This window comes from Cydia pomonella, chromosome 3 (genome assembly GCF_033807575.1).
Source record: "Cydia pomonella isolate Wapato2018A chromosome 3, ilCydPomo1, whole genome shotgun sequence".
NCBI lineage: Eukaryota > Metazoa > Arthropoda > Insecta > Lepidoptera > Tortricidae > Cydia > Cydia pomonella.
The window spans coordinates 28,005,673-28,028,561 of record NC_084705.1 but is presented as its reverse complement, the minus strand read 5'-3'; the positions used below and the strand labels follow the sequence as shown (position 1 = coordinate 28,028,561).

Here is a 22,889-nt window from a genome sequence, read left to right as displayed (position 1 = left end):
TCAGCTGCAAAGAGAGGTGACGCCTCCTGCATAGACTGCTGGTATGTAGGGGGGGGGGGGGTCACCTCTGCAGCTGACTGTACGCACCTAATGATCACTAACTAATCACTTATGGATGCGGTAGTATAATAGAGTAAAAGTATTGGTAATACTGACTTGTTTTTAGGGTTCCGTAGCCAAATGGCAAAAAACGGAACCCTTATAGATTCGTCATGTCCGTCTGTCTGTCCGATTATTTTTTATTCCGTTCGTGTGTTTAAATTAAATAGGAATAATTAGATTAGTATAGTTATTCCAGTCAGACAGATAGAAATATAATATTTCTACGAGACAAGAGCAAATACTTTTTAGTGTCTTTGATCTTTGTTTAAATAATACTAGTAAAGTATTTCACTTAAAAGCCTAATAATGACATGATAGTAAATGCTAAAGAGTTTCGTTACCCTTAAGACCATCGTTGCTAGTTAATTTTTTTTTAATCTTGTTATTAAGGATCACCAACAGTGGCAACAACATTTTATAAGCTAATATACAAGGTGTCCAAAAAATATGTGCATTCCCGTTGCCAGGGAGGTTTTGGGATTATACTGAGCAACTTTTATTTACAAAATTTTACCCTCCCATAGAAAATGGATCAGCATAAGCCCACATCCTCCCTGGCAACGGGAATTCACATATTTGTTGGCCACCTATTTACCACCACACCGTTGTCCTATTTAATTCTATTTGCGTCACCAATTATAGGTGAACACAGCGTAAATATAAAAGGTATAAAGCTATACCTATTATAGAATTTCAGCCGCTATTTCTAGATTGGCCTCTTCAACCTTATTTAAAGGCAAAAGTGGTGTCTCTCCTCCTAAAACAGAGTCAATTATACTTCAAAGAGCCAAAAAACCTACTTTTATACAGCTTTTCCTGGCAAGGGTAATTTTATATTTACGGCTAATCTCTCTCAACTGTTTTATGGCATATGTTATTGCTTTACTTAGGCAGTAATAAAACGACGGGGTGGGGCAACGACATTATAAAAGTTAAAAGGTCATATGAACGACTAGAATTAACTGTAAATTTAAACAACTGAAGACGCCTTGTCTGTAATTTTCTGTACAAAACAGTCTCCCGATTTTTGAGGGAGGGGCACGTGAAATAAATGTTGGTACGTAAGTTAATGCTCTAAGAATGTATTTAGGCGCATGTCATGTATTTCAGTTGGTACTAACGAGGTAAAAGAGTGAGGGTCTGTTTTACAATGTCCAAGTAAAATCCTGAGTAAGTCATCGTTGCGTTTCACAATCTTCAAATAACCTTAACTAGTAAATAAAGTGCTAAGTTTCAGTTTTTTGTTAATAAACTACCCAATACTTAGACTTTGTGAAACAGACCCTAAATGTTATGGTTTTCATAATATGACAAAGTAGTAGTATAATTTTACATGTAAATAAATATATGTTACTAATAACAACGTACTTGTGTAATTTTTACGTTTGTAAAAGTTGACTTATTTACGTTTTTATCCTGTTTTCGTGGTTTTACTAATCTGACATAACTTCCTGTAACAACTTGGCCAACGATATTGAATTAGTTTAATTATGTTTGTACGCTATACACTTGAGCAATGGAAACGGCTTATTTGTACTTAAATTTCCCAACAAAGACCCGTTTAAATTCCTCTTAGGTGTAAGTATTTTCCCCGGAAAATGTACCTATTCGGTTTGAATTCAAAATGCCCCTCGAAATATACAGTAAAATGTCCTAAATTTTGGGAATTTCTTATAGTTATCAATATCTAGTAATATGGCCGATGGCCCTGGGTTCGAATCCCCTTGATGAGCACAGATATTTGTTTCTGAGTTTTCTATGTATTTGAGTAAGTATTTGTATATTATATTTATATATATGGTTGTCTGAGTACTCACAACACAAGCCTTCTTGAGCTTACCGTGGGAGTTAGTCAATTTGTGTAATAATGTCCCTATAATATTTATTTATTTCATTTGTTTATAACTCAGCCACCCAGCAACAGGTACTTAAAATATTTCTTTGACCTGATTTAGGTTTACAATTTTTCTATTTTGTTTTCAGTATCTATTAAAGAACACGCGTCTGAGCGACGTGAACAAAAGACTTAAGGCTCAGATCTGGAGCTCGGTGGTCACCATCGTGCTGGTGGAAGCCAAGAACCTCCCGGCCATGGACATGGACACGAGGTCTAGCGACCCTTATTGTAAATTTAGGTAAGCATTACTAAAGGAAACACGAACGATGTGAAAAGAAGGCTTAAGGCTCAAATCTGGAGACAGGTGGTTACCGCGCTGGTGGAAGCCTAAAGCCACCCGGTCATAAATATGGACCCGAGGTCCAGGTACCCCTACTGTTCTTACTTAAAAGGTAAGCATTAATCAATTACGTCTCCTTCAGAAATAAAAAATCTGTTTCTGTACAAGCTTTGTCCGAATCATCTATAAACTAATGCCCATCCAGGCCCATCCCCAGCCTGCACCAAGCCTTACCCAAAAGTTCCCATTATGCTTGCCGCATTCCCACGCTGTTGGCGATGGCAGCTTGTTGGACCAGCCAAGACCCAGAGCGGGGATCATTACCCCTCTCCCGTAAATGCCTAAAAAATCTTAAATTGGTTCTTTACTATCGAGACTCGGACCCTGGCTTCGACGAAAATATAAAAATTTTGCAATAGGCTTCTCCACTTCTTGTGGTCCTCAGCTTGATGGAGAGTCTTTAACATCGGCATCTGTACTCACGTTACAAATTGACTATATCTGGATTCAAACGTCTGGATTGTATACTTTATCAACATTTTGAACTTTATCATAATGTATGTTATATGTATTTGGAAGATCTAGAGTATCCGCACTTTATGATACTGAGGCAGTTTATGTATGATATTATATGTAACCTGCGATCTCATCTGCGTGAAATAATGATGGTGATTGAGAAAAACCATCCTCATCATCCTATGTCCTTCCTTAGGCCTCAACCAACCAAAACATACCAAATTTAATCTACATCGGTTCAGAGGTTTAAGTGTGAAGAAGTAACAGACAGACAGAGTTACTTTCGCCTTTATAATATTAGTAGGGATTACGGTGAAATATTTCCAGCCATTTATCTTTATGGTTCCAGGTTAGGTAATGAGAAATACAAAAGCAAGGTTGTATGGAAGTCCTTACATCCGTCGTGGTTGGAGCAGTTCGACCTTCATCTCTACGACGATCAGGAGCAGATACTGGAAGTCACTGTATGGGACAAGGACAAACAGACCAAGGACGACTTCCTGGGAAGGTAGGTTATCATCATCATATCAACCCAAGGCGTCCTGTAGACCCTGTAGTTCTTGCCTGGGTTTCAAACCGGTGGTTCTAGTTTGGATTCCTAATGGAGATATTTATCAGTTTTTATTCGATGACATTGTGAGGAAAACCAACTAAATAATCCAATTTCAATCTCAGATGAGAACACCGTATCGAGAGCCTTTTCATGTGATAAAATATATCATTGTTAATTAATTCTGCAAATCATGCATCAGATCGGGAAATCAATAGTGCATTGTTTGGCTATCCCCTCGGGCGATATACCTACGTCATGGCAAATACAATAAACCAACAACGTAATTGTAAGATATTTTATTTTACCTCTGCTTTAGTAAATTATACGTTGTTCCACGCAAGCTGAAAAAAGGATTAATTTAAAGATATTGTAATGCGAAGACAAGGATAAATTGTCGCCATCAAAATAACTCTTTTGTTTTAACGTACTTTAAAGCCCACAATACAGGCCTCCTACTGTAATGTTTTACGAAATTCCAACTTCATCATAATCTTGTCATAAGGAACATATCATAAATATTTCCGGGGATGTTTGAGATAAATGTTTTATTTGTGTAGTTTATTATCATTGAAATTTCGACGTCATTATTTCGAGATGAGTATTCTTGTTATGTTAAGGTACTAAAACTATTTTCCTACGTTACATTTCTAAACGTAAATTCACACATTATATATCCTCTAAGGTGTACAATAGACCTGTCCCGCCTAGAACGCGAGAAGACTCACAGTATGTGGCAAGACCTTGAAGATGGGAATGGGCAGATCTTCTTGCTGCTTACCATCAGTGGGACCACGCAAAGCGAAACCATCACGGACCTCACAAGCTATAAGGAGAACCCGAGAGATATACAGATTATAGAGAAGAGATACGTGAGTCTTATTACTACCCCTTTTTTTGTGTAGACGAAGCCATTGTGTTATAAGTAAACATGTGAATACTATAACTAGAAATAAATGCCTATTCATGTCTTTATATCAATATTCAGGACCCACTTCTGCACTTCACTGCACTGTTCTTTATAGATTACACATAAAACCTAAATTATTAACAGAGTTTGTTTAAACCGTACTTATGTTTACTGCTCGTACCTGCAAACAGACAGATATATACAATTATACATAGCGTCGGGGATAGTGCAATGCCGCGTAAAACAAAGTCGATAGAGTTCGAAATTCAAACAACGTTCAAGGAAGTTGGACCTTGCTAAATTTCTTCGTTACGCGGTATTGCATTATCCCCGACGATAGACAAACTGACATGATGAGCTAAGTATTGGAGTTCCTTGTTTGACTACCTTATAAAACTATCTAGGTATTTCAATAGGTAAGTAACAGGTAGCTGTGTCCAAACAATCTATCAATTTCATTGAAATAGTCACTATCAATCAACCGTTAAAAGGATTAACAAAACCATTAAAAAGATTAACGGTCAATGATCTATGTTTTATTTTCATTGATGGATAAGTAAACAGCTATTCATCACGTTTTCTTTTTATTAGATGATGCCAAAGCGGCTATTTTAGTAGCGGTGTCGATATTACCTTGTCAAGGTCTAGGTTGATTCAGAATAGAAGTATGGGTCTCGCGTCTTCAGATAATGTGCCTACAATAATGCAGGACATCACATACTCGTAATTACATGTTTGATTTAAGTTGCAATATTCCTATATATGTAAGTAAACTCCCCCATATATATATATATATACCCAGGTCCCCATTTAACAGATTGCGAGTAAATTTATTAAGACTTTAATTCAGCTAATTAATAGTACTGACCCCACTAACCCCACCAACGGATTGGGCTAATGTTGTTATAATTACCTATTTTTGCCTAACACTTATTGGTAGGTTAAGTATCCAAGTAAAGAACCTATAAATATTTTTCGTAAGCATAAAACCCACGACGAAGTTACCCAACTTTTATTACAATTCTATAGACGAATCCATCCATTACCTAAATTTGTCATGTCGTATAGTCTGTTTCACAGTCACAATTTATTGACAGAATTAGACGGATGTATGCAGCTCACTTGGCTTGAGCTTACATGGAAACAGACTAGTTACAGCCACGAAAAACGCGTCCATAATACGCATGTACCTACTGTACCTAGGTTTCTTACAATATACCTCATTTCCAGACATGGTACTATCTGAACGAGCAATCAAGCGGCGTCGGCTGGCTCTGCGTAAAGGTGTACGGAGCGAAGGGCCTGGCTGCCGCCGACTTGGGGGGCAAGTCTGACCCCTTCTGCGTGTTGGAGCTGGGTAACTCCCGGCTACAGACTCATACGGAGTACAAGACGCTCGCGCCTAACTGGATGAAGATCTTTACTTTGTAAGTTGTTTGTTATTCAAACTTACTCTCTCTTCTCTTCCATACTAAGGAATCTTGTCGCTGATAGGCTTAAGTGCGATCCCCTCCTTCGTCATGGAGTTAGAGAATTTCCCAGCTGCTGTCCCGCACGGAGTACAGTGGACTTTGGTATTGAGAAAAGTTGTGAGTGTTTGCACCGCGCCATGCACCGAGCGCAGATTGTATCACTTGTTTTATCACATTTATAACAAGTCGATTTTAAGAACAGTTGGCAATAAATAAATCTGAACGAGATTTACTAGAACTTTAAATCCAACCAAACCAATCTTCTGAAAGCCTCAAAACTAAGCCCACAATTCCTTTCCAGCACAGTGAAGGACATAAGCTCAATCCTCGAGCTAACAGTATACGACGAGGACCACGACCACAAAGTGGAGTTTCTGGGCAAGCTGGCTGTACCACTGCTCAGCATCAGGAACGGGGAGAAGCGGTGGTATGCCCTGAAGGATAAGAAGATGAGGACGAGGGCGAAGGGGAACTACCCGCAGATACTGCTGGAAATGACTGTGATATGGAACCAGGTGGGAATGAGTTGAAGTGTCGAAAGAAGCAGTTTCTTCATAAAACGTTAAAATGTTGTTCTGCCGAACAAAGCGAAAATCTAATTAATATGCAACCTGGAATCTTTGATTTTTGTTACTTTATCTCACGATAACATCAGGTTGACTCTTCTTATCTTAATTAAATTTGATGACCGCATAGTTTTAGTAAATAGTAGCGACATATCGAACGCTGTAAAGCGTTCGTAATATCTGGTAATTTGACTGTAGAATATGCACTCTACAGTACTTGCATAAATACTATAATCAATTTAAATGTTTTTATTTAAAAGCACCCATTAAAAAAATATTGGATTGTCGATGTGCCGATAAAGCAATACCTAATCCTCCCTACGAACTATCAAAAGTTACGCAAAGATCTAACCCATCATAATAAGTGAACCTACTCATGTTATTTTATTACTAACAGTTGAAAGCCGCAATCCGAGTGATAAACCCGAAGGAGCCGAAGTACATGCACCAAGAGGCCAAGTTCAAGCGACAACTTTTTATCCGTAACGTCATGAGACTAAAGGCCATCATCATGTGGTTTATAGAGATTGGGAAGATTTTACAGTGAGTACCTATAACCAATTTTAAGCCTTATTACAAGGTATTAAGGTCTTCTATATGTCATCATATATAAGCATTTATGACATACTTCAAGATCTCGAAGGTGGACGTTCCTTTTTTATGTCTGGTTCTTTGTTTTTTGTGTAGGTACCTATGTTCTCCCCAGGCGTTTTATTAACGCTTAAAAGAGCCTCACAAGATGAGTTTCTGCAGCCAATAAATAACCTTTCTTATTTTTAAAAGACCGTACTTAAGTTACCTAATACACTTACTGCGCTGAGATCGATTGTGTATCAGCCAATCAGTGAGTGGAAAATAAAAGTGTAGTACAACCCAGTACCTACAACTAAAACATTGTTGAACTGTCGGATCAGGTGTACAACTAAGCGCTACTTTCTAGTCAAGATTTCGATCATCTATTGCTTCATTTCCAAGCTGATTCAGAGCATTCCGATGATGTATAAAAGTTGCGGTGGTGGCCGAGTTGATATGACGTCCGACTTTCAATCCGGAGGTCGCGGGTTCAAATCCTGGCTCGTACCAATGAGTTTTTCGGAACTTATGTACGAAATATCATTTGATATTTACCACTAGCTTTTCGGTGAAGGAAAACATCGTGAGGAAACCTGCATAAATCTGCGAAGAAATTCAAAGGTGTATGTGAAGTCCCCAATCCGCATTGGGCTAGCGTGGGACTATAGCCCGAGCCCCCTCGGGCATGAGAGGAGGCCTGTGCCCAGCAGTGGGACGTATATAGGCTGAATTATCTCCTTATCTATTCCAGAGACTGTTTTGAATGGGAGTCCCGCGTGCGCTCATTCTTCGGGCTGTTGGTGTGGCTCGCCTTCTGCTACTACTACGAGATGTGGATGTTGCCCTTCCTCATGCTGGTCTTCTTGACTAGGAACTGGCTTATTTACAGGCTCACTGGTAAGATTGGGGCCGTTTTTTTCCTTCATTATGAAGGAGGGGTCTGTCGTGCGTAGCGATACCCAAAGCATCTGACATTGCGCGTTAGCTTTAGATTCTAAATAATTTATTACAAATTTTAATACATGTGTGGTATAATATTAAATTAACATAGGAAAGACCTAACAGATCATTAGCTATTTACCTTCATAATCATTTTGCTTTGAGTTTTTACCGTTGATAATTATTTTATTAATTCTTTTCTTTTCTCTCACTTAAGGCTTCTACAGACGTTGGCAAATGACGTGCGATTTTAGATAATTTTTGGCTAAATCGCCAATTACATCCACACTTCCCGATATCGGGCCCTAAATTATTCCCGATGTCGGGCCTAATTATCGTTTTCCATTTCACGGAATTTCAGCACATACAAGAAATAAATACTTTGTCTCTAATTGCCAAAAATTTTCAATGTTTGATATTTTTGCATATGAACCATTTTTTTTTTCAATTCAAATATTGTTAACGATTGGCCCGACGTTGGGCCTGATATCAGGCCTGATGAAGTGTGAATGTATAATTGGCACGTAAGTAGGAGCAACGAATTCAATCGATCAACTAAATGCCGCAATGTAATTACAACTATTGCAAATCGCATGCGATTATCGGTGACGTTTGGAGAGGCCGTTATACGAGAAGTTCCATGATTCCGTTTTTTTTTTGTTTTTTATGTGCATTTTTTCCATTTGTTTAGTTTGTTTTATTGTTATTTTTAGTTGAATACGAAGACACCAGAATATTTCAAGCATTTAAGCCGTATTTGCCAAGAATAAGTAAGTTTCTGTATAAAGGTATCTACGCGGCATTTTTATATGATCTGTTTTTGGAATAAAATCGATCTTAATCTTAACCCTGTGATCGCCAAAGACGTCCATAGACGCGCACAATTACAGTTTCATATTAACCTATGCTATGCTATTTTTATAAGGTTTATGATGACGAATTATTCGTGTTTAATAGGCGTGGCGTTCAAAGGGTTAAGATGAATAAATATATTAAATATTCTTTGCCGGCCGCGTATCCAACTTGCAAATCGCTTACGCTCTGTAGCAATCGAAACGCAACTGTCACTGTCGCACTAATATGGAAGAGTGATAGAGAAACACAAAGCGTTTCGTTGTCGAAGCGATAGCGATTGTCACCTTGGCTAGACCGGCTGGTGTATTTTCGGTGCTTTCCCAACCCAACCAGGTTAATAGTACTTACAATGCTTATTTTGCTTTTTTCAACGGGGTTTCTGACTAAGTAAGTAAAGACTTAATTTAACAAAATAAACAAGCAATGTCTAACCAAACTTGTGTCTTTTAAATGTTGCCAAAGAATATCATCATTGAAGCATGATGATAAAAATAAAATAAATGACTTATTTTGCAAACCAGGGGGCAATCCACTGCTACAACCAGTGGACGACGAAGACCTGCTAGCCGAGGAAGATGACGAGGAAGAAGTGGATAAGGTATTCTTCCTGTTACTTATACATTTGTCAGTAGAACTGTTTGTGTCAACTCGTGCTTTAGTCCCTTGTTACGATCAAGATTCTGACCTATATTTCGCTTATTCGGGACTCAAAATCGGCATTTGCAGAAAAAAATATCTTTGCTCTCTTGTTGCACCTGTAATTATACACGCGACCCGTTTTCTAGAGTAAATAATAAAGCTAGTAAATATAACTGAAATCACCAGTAAGTACCGCTAAAAAAGAAAAGACTAGTAGAGTAGTAGAGTAGGAGGATTATTCATTTGGCGAACCGTCTCCTAAATCCTAATATCGTCAGTTCCTACTCCAGTTTATTCCTTTACTTACCTACTTGTTTTAGTGTAGGTATAGGGTCAGTAGAAGGGTTTATTCTTTTTGTTAATCTTTTGTTGTTTTCTGCAGGAGGAGAAGAAATCTCTAAAAGAGAGACTGCAAGCAATACAGGAGGTGACGCAAACGGTGCAAAATGCGATCGGCTACGTCGCTTCATTAGGAGAAGCTGTTAAAAAGTAAGCTATGTGGGATGTGGGGGCATTCCACGAGAATGTCGCTTACGTAAAGCTTTTGCCTTGTATAGCAGCTGTCTCAAGCAAATCCGTAAAGCTCGAGAATATACCGCCTTTGTTAACCAACATAGCTTTCTCAGTATTGGAAAAATAGCGTTACGTAAGCGACATTGCTCACTTACTAATTAAGAAATTGTAAAGTTTATCTTAATGCATAATAATGGTATTCTTTGAACTGTACCTTTCAATTCTTTTTCAGTTTAGCGAACTTCACGGTGCCATATCTTAGTTACATTGCCATCATCATGCTGTTCGGAGCGATGGTGGTTCTCTATGTGATACCGCTGCGATACTTGCTCATGGCGTGGGGTAAGTTTGTCTGTTTTATTCGATTTTGTACCTACCGTTTCAACGCCAATAACGGCCACAAACGCGCGTGGTTACAGTGAACTTAATATAAACCATCACGCATTCCAATTAAGGTTTACAATGGCGGGTTGTATATAAAAGGCGTGGCGTTCAAAGGGTTAATTATAATGTAAATATCTACAGTCTATGCAGTACTCCTTGCTATTCTGGACGGGCATAAACAGATGGAGTACCTACCTATTATCCAGGTGTTCGCTAAATTCTAATAAGATTAATACGCCTAATAAACATAACAGTAACTGCTTTGCGGGCAGCGAGATACAACGAGTTGCGAAATTGCGTGTACACATAATCAAAGTTTCCATGCAACTTTGCGACTGGGTGTGGGTGCCTTACGCCAAGTGAACTTACCTCCTTCCTCCTTAAATGCTACCGTCGTTCGTGCCGAGTTCATACTGAACCTGATTCCTAATGAGCCAGGGTCTGGATAAGCGAGGCCATAGGTACTAATATTAATATTTTAATTTCGACAGGCATAAATAAATTCACACGCAAAATCCTCCGGCCACACACGATACCGAACAACGAAGTTTTGGATCTGCTATCGAGGGTTCCGGACGATGAGACTTTGGTAAGTTCAATATTACTTTAAAGTGTCCACTTTATATAAGCTAATATTTACATTCAACCAGTGAAAATGTAAGTTAGGTAAGTACTTATCTAATTCTTTCACGACAAATAAATAATTTATTATGCTGACCGCCATACATTGGTATTTTTTTAATAAATGTATGGGGGTTTTGCATGCTTCAGATGTACAACATTTTAGAATCTCAAAGGTATAATTTCCCCGAACATGCAAGCTCGGCGCTGATGCCGACCGACCCCCATATATTTATTTAAAAAAATATTATTCAATGATCAAACTAATATTAGTATGCTGCCTGCCCACTAGCGGCACACTAGCGTCTTTTGAGCGTCGTCGGCGTCTAGTCCGCGCTATGAAAAATGGCGTTGCTGCGCAGTTGCGTCACAACGTTGCGTCGAACAGCAGCCATAGAGTTGACTAGACGTCGATGCTTGAGAGACGCAAGCGTGGGGTGGCCCTAATAATGGTGTGCAAAAATCTCTTAGAAGCTCGACGCCAAGGTCCACGCCAAACGTGCCTGTTGGCATTCGCAACAGAAACCTTACCTAGCCACTTTTCCTTCCAGCTGGACTGCCGCGAGCTGAAACCCCACTCCTCTGCCGAGCACCGCCGCGACGCGCGCAAGAAGCACAAGACGTCATAACGCGGCACCTTGCGTCGTCGGCTCGCCGACTATGTCGCCAAGTTGAGGGTTAGACTTTAGGAAACTTGCCACGGCTTTTGCATATGTATTAAGGAATATTAGGACGAACTAAGTGGTGCAAATTGTGCAAAATATTGCGATAAAACTAGATTTTCAAGTGTTAACGTATTCACTGCCAGCGCGAGCTACGCGCTACGTTCGTAGTCACACGAAGAAACCCATTTGTAGCGAAAAGTGCCTACGAACAGAGAGCCCACCTAGCGGGACGCTGGCAGTGAATGTGTTAAATTTGACAATCTAATTATTATTAAAAAAAAACGTATGGCGCCGTACAGCAACTACTTAATTCGATTGTCATAACACGTCTATCTATAGATCGTGTCATTCACGACGACGTGTGTCTTGACTCGTAATATCATGTTATTAAGGGTTAGGTTTGACAAATCTGCGCGTCATCGTGGATGACACGAACGATACAATTGTTATAGACATAGATACAATATGTTACACTTTGTGCGTCTTATTGTTTCTTTATCTAAGATATTAACCCTTTGAGTGCCAAGTGCAATGCAAATTAAGTGCCCCTAACGCCTCGTGCGGCGGTAAATATTGCACACTGTTAAGTGACTATTCATAATCCTTATTGCATAGACACAAGGTCCACATAAAGATAGTTAAGAGTGTTGCCGTTACTAAACGTCCCTCGACGTCGTGGCGTGCGGAGCAATCTCCGAGGACGTGAAATGACGTATTTGGCATTCAAAAGGTTAAGGGCCGGTAAAGACGGACTGCAACTCGACTGCAACTTGTATGGGATGGGAACTGCATGCCGACTGCACTCCAACTGCAACGTCGACGTGCAGTTCCCATACAAGTTGCAGTCGTCGAGTTGCAGTCCGTCTGTACCGGCCCTAACATAGAGTACACACCTTGAAGAATTACCTCGCCAAAGTAAGTACCCCATAAATATGGTATATTAAATGTGTTCAATATCCCAATAATTTTAAGCGTTTTCACAGATAAATAAATTATCATAGACATGCGAACTCGAACCAGAATTCATGCCTAGCGAAATCATTAACCCTGATGCCACTTATTCTGGTCCTTCGGGTGTCTATGGTTGGCTGTGGCCTTTCAAACATAGTTTTTTGCCCCAGTCAAAAAAGATCCGTGCGTAAAGCAATCAATGGGGTAGTTAACAAACTAGCACAAAAATCTCATATAACTTTTAAACAGTATATACATTATAGCTCCTAGTTTTTTTTTACCTGTAAACATTTTTTGTTAAACATTTCAAAAGGTATTCCAAGAATCTCATGACCTCGAATATATTCCATGCAATATAAATATTTGTATGTGATTTGTAAACCAATTTGTATTTAATTCAATCTAAGGTGCATAAATTTGTATAAATTTACCCGAAAGTCGTCCACATAGATAGATAATAAAATCATCTCTTGTCATATTTATCAGCTTGATCGCATGAACATGTTTAACTTTTTGAGCGCTCTACATCAAAACTTTTTTGACACCACGCCATTCATGTAAGTAAAAGCATATAAGGTTCAATATCGCGTACCAAACTGCTAGCGTCTAGGGCAATACTACATATTAGTGCACCACCAACGAAACCAAAAGGGCATAAAAAGAGTCACTTACAGTAACATATTTGGATTTATATCCCAAATACTTTAACATGATAAAGTGACCTTGAAGAACTTTTCTACCTAATTTTTAATCTGTGTTTTTTTTACTTACACCATGGAACGTTTACCTATTTATAAACTTGACATTTTCTGCGGTAGTCAGAAAGGTCTTTAATAGTAGAATGTTATTAATGTTATTATTATTGAGTTACAATAACAACAATATTTCCAACACTTATTTAACAACATAGAGACGATCTCGCATATATTTTCATTTCCCAAGGTTTAGATATTCTACTTAATTCAAATTATTGACACAAATTAGGTTTAGGTAGTCAGTTTAGATTGACAATTTGATTGTGAATAATCGAATAATATAAATACAAATAATGTTAAAAGAAATGAGCAGGATCGGACAGAAAATATTAATATGTAATTAATGTAAAATATATAATCCAAAAATAGGTTTGATATGAAAAGAATAAACGTATAATGTGTTAAGTCTGGTCAACTTTTGTCACAAGAATTAAGCGGGAAATTCAATTATTATAAACTATAATCTGGCAAATCAACTTCGTCAGTAGAAAAAGACCGTCGCGCGTACAATTTTTAAATTTGCCGCCTTTTCTACTGACGAAATGGCTTTCCAGACTAAGCTTCTTAATGTCCCGCCTTTTTCTAATGATAGCAGCACAGCTAGCAGGACTTAAATTTAATTTACTACCAATGGTAGATTTATCTTAACACGCTGCATAGTGCATGGCCACACCGGCAGTGCGGAAGAAATTGAATTCTATAGTTAAACTTCCTTCTCAATTTAGTTAAGGCACACCACGCTTCGACATATTTAAATTCGATTTTTTTTAGAAAGACGGACAGATGAATTATAGCTGATCAAACAGAACCATAGGTATGAATGAAGGCGTTTGGACGTACAAAAAATAACCACCAAGTTTAGATTTATGGTGAACAATAAAAAAGAAATGCATAAAAAAATGATTTCCGCACCTCCCGATTTGATCGGTCACATTTTTTTTATAGAATCAAGTGTGAAGCGAGTTAAATTATTTTTTAATTCCACACTTTTAAATTGGCAAATTATTTCGGTTTTGCGAAAAGTTTTCCCGTCTGGACACTGCTTGGGCCAAATAGTCTTGTCCGAACCATCGCACATTGCCAGTGCCAGTGGCAAAAGTCCGTTTCTTCCAAAGTTTTCCATTTAGATACGAAATTAATTTTAAGATTGATTTTTATACCTATTTTAAGTATCAAAGTTATCTTAGAAATTTCTTATACGCTATATTAATAATTTAGTGAGATTGCATTTAAAGTAAAATTTATAAAAGCGATAAATTAATATTAAAGATATAGATAGGGATTTTAATAAAAATTACACAAATTTTGTATCAAATGTTATATGTATTAGACATTTTGTTAAGTTACTGTTGAAAATTTAAACAAATAGTTGTCAACTCAAAAGTAAGTAATAAATAATTTATAGATGTATTGTATGTATGTATATAGAAATGATTAAAAGTAACTAAATTTGTTTACAATACCGATAGATATTTTGAGGAAACGTTAAGAGCATCAAACTATAAAATAAATATGGAATCAGATAACATAAGTAGGTAGGTCTAAATATTTTTTTGTCTAGCCATCTTTTTGTCCCGATCTCAATGTTTAGTAGAGATAGTAATTATTAACTACAAAATAAACACTGTTATTTTACCTTTATGACGGATATCCAATCTCATCAATAAACTTGACGCTTTTTCAGAAACATAGACTAATAGTTTTTTTCACCTTCACTGTCATTAATTTAATATTCTTTTGTAAATTATTATTTTTTAGTCTCACTTGCCGCAGTGCCAATAAGGTTTCCTTTAGTATTTTGCAAGTATTGAAATTAAAAAAAAGATAATGTTTTACTAAATTGAGGCAGGGCACGATACACGTTTCTGAAGTAATTTGGAAAAAATCAACAACATTTTTTTTAATTGTATGGGTGATGTGACGTCCCAGCTTTTCTTAATTTTCCGTCAATTTTCAGTGACGATAACGATTTGTTGGACTATAGCTTGCATAAATGTAAAAAAAAATGTTAACAATGTTTACATAATATAATATTTTATGGGCTGTAATGTCAATGTTGTAACTTCCGAATGCTTAGGGCTGTGTAATGATTAAACATCTAAGTAAGTGCTTCATCTAACCCCGGTTTTCCATAAGCATGTTTGTATTAACATTATTTTAAAACGGGTCACTCATTCATTAAGTCTAATAAACGCTCGATATGTTTGACATGTCGTTTTAAAATAATTTTAATATGTTCGAGTCTCACGGGAGTTCTATGTTGGTGTTTGAAGACTGAACCCCAAAATTATAAGGCATTATAACGTATAAAAAGAAGAACAAATGTAAGACTGTTACGGATTTGAAGAACCGGAGTAAATATGTAACAATTACTATCTATCAACCAGTGTTGGCCGAAACGTTAATGCAATGATCATTAACCATTACTAATTGAACCGTCAACTGTAACCGTCCGTTACGGTTCAATGTGTAATGGTTGATGGTCAATTGCAATTACCGTTCGGCCAACACTGCTATCAACTACATTCCTTTACATTGTATTTTGCTTAAAACTGTATAACTTAGTAGACGCTACGTGAAATTTTAACCTCTACATTAGCACAGATGTTTAATATTGTCATATCTTTGAAATCTATCTAGGAAAATAATTGAAATTTTTTATCTATACTAGCTGAATGTCTTATTATAGTACAATTTGGTACCTGCTGATTCCTCTCTTTCTTCAATCATAGTATTTATATGCGAATCTCATAATCTTGAGCTAATTATATCTAAAATACATTTCAATTTATAATTATTTAATTGTAAACGATGCGCTTTATTATTATTATTTTAAAATATGATAATCTTGCACCCTCCGATTAAAACTAGTATTACAAATTAAATATGTCAAAAGACCTATCGTTATAATCGAAATTACGTTACTTTCCTCTCTATCGCTCGAATGCTCAAGAGTGATAGAGAGGATAACGAAATTTAAATTTCGGTTTTAACGGTAAGCCCTCAGAAGCCGACAAGAGAAACAAAATATGTATTATCGACTATTAATAATTTGATTTTATTATAAATTATTTTCTTTTCTTGATTTAATTTCGTGTTCTATTTTCGAATACTTTAGTACAGCTTTCTATCTGTTCTAGTCAATTGCTTAAAAAATATTAAGTTCCTGCTACTGTGTATGATAAGAACATTATTTTTGTGAGAGCACGGCTAGAGCACTATTTTATATAATGTACTAAGTTAGCACTAAAGCACTGTTTCAGCGTTACATTATTTACTGTGTAAAACAGCTGCATAAAAAAAGATGTGATATGTAATGTATAAGTTTTTTAAAATCGAACAGAATATGATTTGTGTTAATAATAACGTGTGTTTCATTTGTGTTACAAAATAGCCTCTCAAACTATCCTTAGAATGTATCGAGTGGTGAGCGGTCAAACCTGATAAGTCAAGCAAATGGGTTTTTAATTAGAACCGACGTACTGCTACTAAGCGACATGCCTGGAGTTCTTATTTAAATGATAAATATTTATATTTACCGAGTTTGACCGCTTAGCCCTTGTTACGGTAATCTTAATCATGTCGCAAAGGGAATAATAGTTTAAAACAGATCTTTAGGTAGTGATCAAAAATGAGTATCGGGCCGATTCGAACTTTAAGATACATCAAATTTTAATGTTAAGTCTAGATACGATACGAATCGGATATGTCAGTGTTAAAAGTGACGTTTTTGTTTGAAGAAACGTCACATTTGATACTGACGTCAATATCGTATCTAGACCGATAGATCCACACTCGCTATCGCCCCGACGTCGGGCCCGAGCAAGAGCATTTTTTCGTTTCACCGTTTTACCAAATATAAGCGCTGGTGGCCTAGCGGTAAAAGCGTGCGACTTGCAATCTGGAGGTCGCGGGTTCAAACCCCGGTTCGTACCAATGAATTTTTAGGAGCTTATATACGAACTATCATTTGATATTTACCAGTCCCTTTTCGATGAAGGAAAACATCGGAAACAGGAAACCGGACTAATTCCAATAAGGCCTATTTTATCGTCTGGGTTGGAAGGTCAGATGGCAGTCGCTTTCATAAAAACGAATAGTGCCTGCGCCAAATCTTGGGATTAGTTATCAAGCGGACCCCAGGCTCCCATGAACCGTGGCAAAATGCCGGGACAACGCGAGGAACAAGAAGACCAAATATCAGCACATCTTTTACAATATTTGACATGTAATAAATACCAGGGATCGGAACCGGTTTTTTGCAAAAACATCGATATAACCATATATTTCGGTTTATTTTATACTCTAAATGTAGAACTCAGTTGTGTTTTCAGATAACGACTTCGTATTATTAGATTGCCTAATTAGAAATGAAGTAATTAACAAAGAACGAAAAAATACCGTTTTCGTTCCCATACAAAAAATACCGGCTTCCGATCCCTGAAAAATACTTTGTCTCTAATTGCCCAAAATGTTCAATGTTTGATAGTTCTGCATAATGAACCATTTTCTTACATTTCAAAGATTCTTAACAATTTGCTGATAAACCGTGAAACGGAAAACAATTATCAGGCCCGACATGGAGATTGGCTTCGGGCCGATATCAGGAAGTCGATGTAATTGGCCCCTATTAAAAATATTTGATTATGATATTTGACGTATCTCAAAAGTTCGAATCGGGTCGTATGTCATAAAATATTATCGTAGAAGCTTAACTATATATATCGAAGCTATATATATATATATATATATATATATATATATATATATATATAGCATAGGTAGTTATGGTTAGTTTTATATTTTGGTGTTAGATCAAACAGTTCATGGTTAGCTAAAAACCTGCAAATAACAATATATAAACTAACGTTCCAGTCTTTCTTTAAATATTTACTTACTTAGTAGGTATAAGACCACGAATAACATAGTTGAATTATATATTGTTGTCTATTAAGTTATTATAGTTTGGTTTATAGTACTTACAGGTACTATTTTTATTTATAATATATACCTATACTATATATAAAAATGTATTCCCTTTGACATTTGATCATAGTTTTAGTATTTGTATTTACTATTCGATATGATGAGTTTTTCTCATTCTTCTAAGCATTTTAGTTCTTCTTCCATCATTATCTTCGCAATCTTCATTTTTACGCTTATCTGCCTCTTCAAAGGCATTTTCTTAACAGTTTTCGCATACCCTAAAAATATCAGTTCTAAATCATCGAATTCATGCAGATCTCGGTTATTTTGACTTATATGATTTGCATTAGGATCGGAATTCATACGTCTCTTTTTCCAATTAGGTTTTTCTATCACACATTCTAAATTATCTGAATCTGACCCAAAATTGTTTGAAGAATGCTTCCCCATATTTTTTGTAGGCTGTTTGCTAATACATTCAGTAGCTTCAAAGTCTGACCCAAAGTTCGTGTGGTCCGCTTCTTCCAGCTTAATATTAAGTATATTTTCAGAATATTCTTTCGCATTGTGATCATCTTCGGTATCGTTGAGGTAAACGACTTCTGTATTTGAACGTATGTGCGGCCGTAAGAAATCCAAGTACTTTGACCAATGCCAATGTTTGTATGATGAAACTGCTTTTGAGTTATCGGTCTGCGCCCTTAAGTGTTTCTTGTAACAATCTCTGAGGTTTTTCCACTTTACCTTCAGAATTTGTACTGCAACAAAAACGACAAGATAAATAATAAGTAGTTAATGAAGTAATTTAAATAAATGAGAACTGAGAGAGAGAGTGGATAAAGTATGTAGATATAACTTCGGTGGACAGGTCGCCATCAGATATATCGGTGCGGCCAAGGTGCTCACAAAAATCTGTACACGCCTTTATTGTCAAGGCGTTAGAGCACGCGATTTGAGCACGGCAGGCGTTCTGACATATCTGATGACGACTGTACCGTTAGTTTCAGGGTGGAACCACATCTATCAGCATGCTTTCAGCTTTGCGATTCGACGCATATATATCATACTAACGAGTGATTTCTCATATACATGATGCTGATAGATGTGATTTCACCCTCATGCTTAATAAGCCGAGTCTTTTTTTAAAGTAAAACAAGCGTACCTAAGTCCCGCCTGATAAATGTTCGCAATTAATTTTAGCAAGAAACTCTTAGAACGAGATATCGAAAAGTAGGGTAGCTATTTCCTGTCAAAAAGAGAACGGTATTACCTAAAGCTAAAATGCAATTTACGTAAGATCAGGCAGATCGTAATGTTCCTGTGTAATAAAACATTACGATATGACCGTAGTCACATTAAACCAATAGATAGGATAGATTCGTTATGTTGCTTCCAAAGAGAATTTAGTATAAAGGCGTATTGTCAAAGAAAATTATGTAAGTGGTCAACTAAATTTACTGCCATCTTTCGACCCAGCACTAATAGTATTTCATATAATAGAGAGCTTTTTAGTCGAGTACCGTGTTTAGGCAACAAATCTTGCTGAGTTGCTTAAGTAAGGTACGAGAAAAGCTTGATTATATCACTATTGTATACAATACTTTTTCTACGAGTCATCTAAAATACTTTTTTTACTATAAAACTTAAATAATTAATGAAAATTGGTAAGTATTCAGTAAACAAAAATGTAGAATAAAAGACTTATACGCGCGTTGAATGAATATGCTCATGAAGTAGTTGTCCGTTTATGTCTTTTCTATGGGAGTGCGGCGCGGAAAAGTACGTAATTATAGTTTGGTATAGGTACGAAATCTTAATTGAACCATTACAGTCGACGAGTAGAAGAAACTCTTAGAATGACATATAGCTATTTGACCCATTTTTTTCACTCAAATATCAAATATCAAACATTTATTCAGCATATGCATATGGCCTATTGGCCACAGGGGCACTTTTACATGTCCATTTTTACAAACAATAAATAAAAATAAAAAAAACAATTACAAATATCGAATCTATGAAATAATAAATACTTTATTAGAGATGTATACTGTCTCTAAATGTCAAACTACACAAAAAAAACTATGATAAAAAAATAAAACCATAAAATACTAAAATTCTTTAGAGATGTATAAGTCTCTAAGTGTCAGAGATAAAATATAAAAAATATATTAAATTATCCTTAGAGATGTAGAGGGTCGCCAAGGCTTGAATTTTTATATAAATAATTAAAAGACAAAAAAATTAAAACAGACAAGAATCGAATGAAGTGTCTCACGTTAATGTCACTCAAAAGTAAAGTTACATACTTTAACATAACCTGTACCCCGTGTAAGCTTAAACAGACCGGTCTCCACAAACAGCACCCGTTCACGAGTATGACGTGTATCTCAGCCATCGCCTCCCTCAACCTTCATTCGGGAAAGTGGCGACCCGATCAACGACGCCACCGTAAGTAAAGACTTTTAAGCGAGCATGACATGTTCAAGCTGCCGGGTTGTATTAATATAAATATAATAAAAAAATTGTGAGATACAACATTTGTGCTTGTAAGTTACATTAAAGACGGCATAGCGCCACATAAACGCGACTACATATTATTCATAAGGAGTGCCTACCTATAAAACTAAATTATAAATTTAAATTGATACTGATAAATATAAAACGGTTTTAGTCAGCTACTCGAGTATAGGCCAAAGGTATATCGCCATCTATTCGAGCATAACTTTTTCTTGATTTTTCGAGGCACGTTTTTTTCTTACACTTAATTTATCAGTTTATCTTATACGGAGTTATATATACCTATATCTGTGGTTGCTTCGGATGTCCCAAGGGCAAACTGTTCAGAAATAGCAGGGGCGGGCTCTGTCGACTCAGGCAACGAGACGAAGATTTTCACGTTTCACGATATGCCTAAGAATTTCACGATCTGCCTAATCTTATATAATATATAATCTATTTTTAGATATAGTTCTGGATCCAGGGATTGTACTCGTAACTTCCCTGGGCTTATTATTCACAAAGCGTCTAAATATGATACCTTCGGGCCACAGCTTATCCTCTAAAATCAGTGACAACTTGTACTGTGGTACAAAAAATGTATACGCATCGTAGTCATTATGTTTTTTAATGGCAAATTTATGAAGTCTGACGCTTTCATGCGTTTTGTTCCGAATGTAGTTAGCTATGTTGTCCTCCGCCGTGTCCTTATGCACCTTATGATCGGCCGCCGACATATACAAGAAGCTAAGGCCTACCGTTTAACTAATAGTTTTAGCTTCATATACGTCTTATAAATAGGTATGTAGGTCCATAACTGTGATAAATAAATGGGGTTGGTATCTGTAAAAAAAATTATAGATGGCGCCAGCATAGGTTTACCTGACCTGTCACTAGTTTTGTTCTATGTGGATTCGGCTATTAGCAGCCAGGCCATACAATTCGCAAAAACAAGAATTTAACACTATTCACTGACAGGTAAAACCTATGCTGGCCAACCCCATCCTTACGTTACTCTGACTAAATACAACTCCTTTTTCATAATCATAACCAGTGATCGGAACTATGGGAGTAAAAATTTAACAAAACTTGTTAAGCGGACATAAAATAGTGCATACAGCCCTAAAAATATTCATGTCCATGGGGATAGGAATAGTATAGTACTTACAGCCATAAAAATATTTACTTTCATAGATATTCGAATATTTTTACGTCCTCTTGATAAGTTTTGTTAAAGTTTTACTCCCATAGTTCCGATCACTACCGCGAAAACCGAAATTCGCAAATTGCGGGGATCTTTCTCTTTTACTCTTCGTAAGACGTAATCAGAGTGACAGAGAAAAATGCCCGCAATTGACGAATTTCGATTTTCCCGGTAGCCGCCCTGATCATAACTCCAATCATACCGGTACCATCAACCGGGGTGAATAGGGATGGCTGGGGTGAATAGGGACAAAACTTAAAAAGTGATTTACCTGACAATATCTTAAAAAATACTTACATACATTATATAGAGGTAGTTTTTGTATGATACAATTTGTGTGGGTATTTTCAAGAAATACTCAGGTAAATCACATTTTCAGTGTTGTTCCTATTCACCCCAGTTGACGGTACCTTTACCTAAGCTTTACCTACTATCGTCATGCTATCGTCCATATCATTAACTGATAATTCGCAAACCTTATTGCTAGAACATACGAGTAAGGTCTACCGACGTTCACTCAAGAATATTGCTGTTAGTACAATATTTTTTAACTCAAACAATTGCAAAGGCGTTATAATTGTTTATATTCTTAAACAAAGAAATTAACAAAACTCACCATCGAGGTCGAATGTATCAGCTATTTCTTCCCATAACGCCTCACTTAAATCTTTTCTGCATGGAACCTTATGGTCGTAAAGAACTGGATGCTGCTTTATTGTTTCGATTATTTGTTCTACTTGTATTTTATCTCCCATTTTAGTAAAACTAACGCGATAATTCTGCAGTACGTTGATTTTTGCATGTAACTATCGCTAAACGCGACGCGTTGGGCGATGCGATAATAGACAATGGCGATTTTCATGTTCTACTACATCAGAGGGCCTACCGCGAACGTGTTGCCCCCCTGTCACACTTACGTACAAATGTACAAGTGCGACAGAGAGGCAACACGTCGAACGTGGTTCGCGGTAGGCCCTCTGACGTCAATGTCAAATAACGACAGATAAGCATAATGTTGCCAAAGAAATAATGGGCTAAAATTTTAATCTCAGTCAAGAGCTTCTTAGTTTTT

At 36.7% G+C, this 22,889-nt stretch overlaps 2 protein-coding genes and 1 long non-coding RNA gene across 16 annotated transcripts in view; 1 reads left to right on the top strand and 2 right to left on the bottom strand.

Moving 5' to 3' along the window:
* Nucleotides 1-16,554, top strand: part of LOC133516471 (multiple C2 and transmembrane domain-containing protein) — a 225,741-nt gene extending 209,187 nt beyond the window's left edge. For 11 of the 13 annotated variants that reach the window (XM_061849432.1, XM_061849431.1, XM_061849434.1 and 8 more), the window contains 13 exons: nt 2,086-2,237; nt 3,145-3,303; nt 4,031-4,217; nt 5,486-5,682; nt 6,029-6,242; nt 6,691-6,836; nt 7,618-7,763; nt 8,519-8,575; nt 9,182-9,258; nt 9,682-9,788; nt 10,045-10,154; nt 10,688-10,785; nt 11,369-16,554. In XM_061849432.1, coding sequence (XP_061705416.1) covers nt 2,086-2,237; nt 3,145-3,303; nt 4,031-4,217; nt 5,486-5,682; nt 6,029-6,242; nt 6,691-6,836; nt 7,618-7,763; nt 8,519-8,575; nt 9,182-9,258; nt 9,682-9,788; nt 10,045-10,154; nt 10,688-10,785; nt 11,369-11,446 — 1,728 coding nt within the window. In that variant the 3' untranslated portion in view covers nt 11,447-16,554. The remainder of the gene's footprint in view (nt 1-2,085; nt 2,238-3,144; nt 3,304-4,030; nt 4,218-5,485; nt 5,683-6,028; nt 6,243-6,690; nt 6,837-7,617; nt 7,764-8,518; nt 8,576-9,181; nt 9,259-9,681; nt 9,789-10,044; nt 10,155-10,687; nt 10,786-11,368) is intronic. The other 2 variants (XM_061849433.1, XM_061849444.1) reach the window with 1 other exon arrangement.
* LOC133516485 (uncharacterized) overlaps nt 1-22,889 on the bottom strand; it is a 469,629-nt gene that overhangs the window by 291,842 nt on the left and 154,898 nt on the right. The gene's annotated exons all lie outside the window — the stretch shown is intronic.
* On the bottom strand, nt 18,058-22,667 carry LOC133516479 (uncharacterized). The gene is made up of 2 exons (XM_061849453.1): nt 22,434-22,667; nt 18,058-18,872 (listed from the first exon to the last, which is right to left on the bottom strand). Exons 1-2 carry the CDS (start codon nt 22,570-22,572, stop codon nt 18,286-18,288), a joined length of 726 nt encoding a protein of 241 aa, XP_061705437.1. The 5' UTR covers nt 22,573-22,667; the 3' UTR covers nt 18,058-18,285.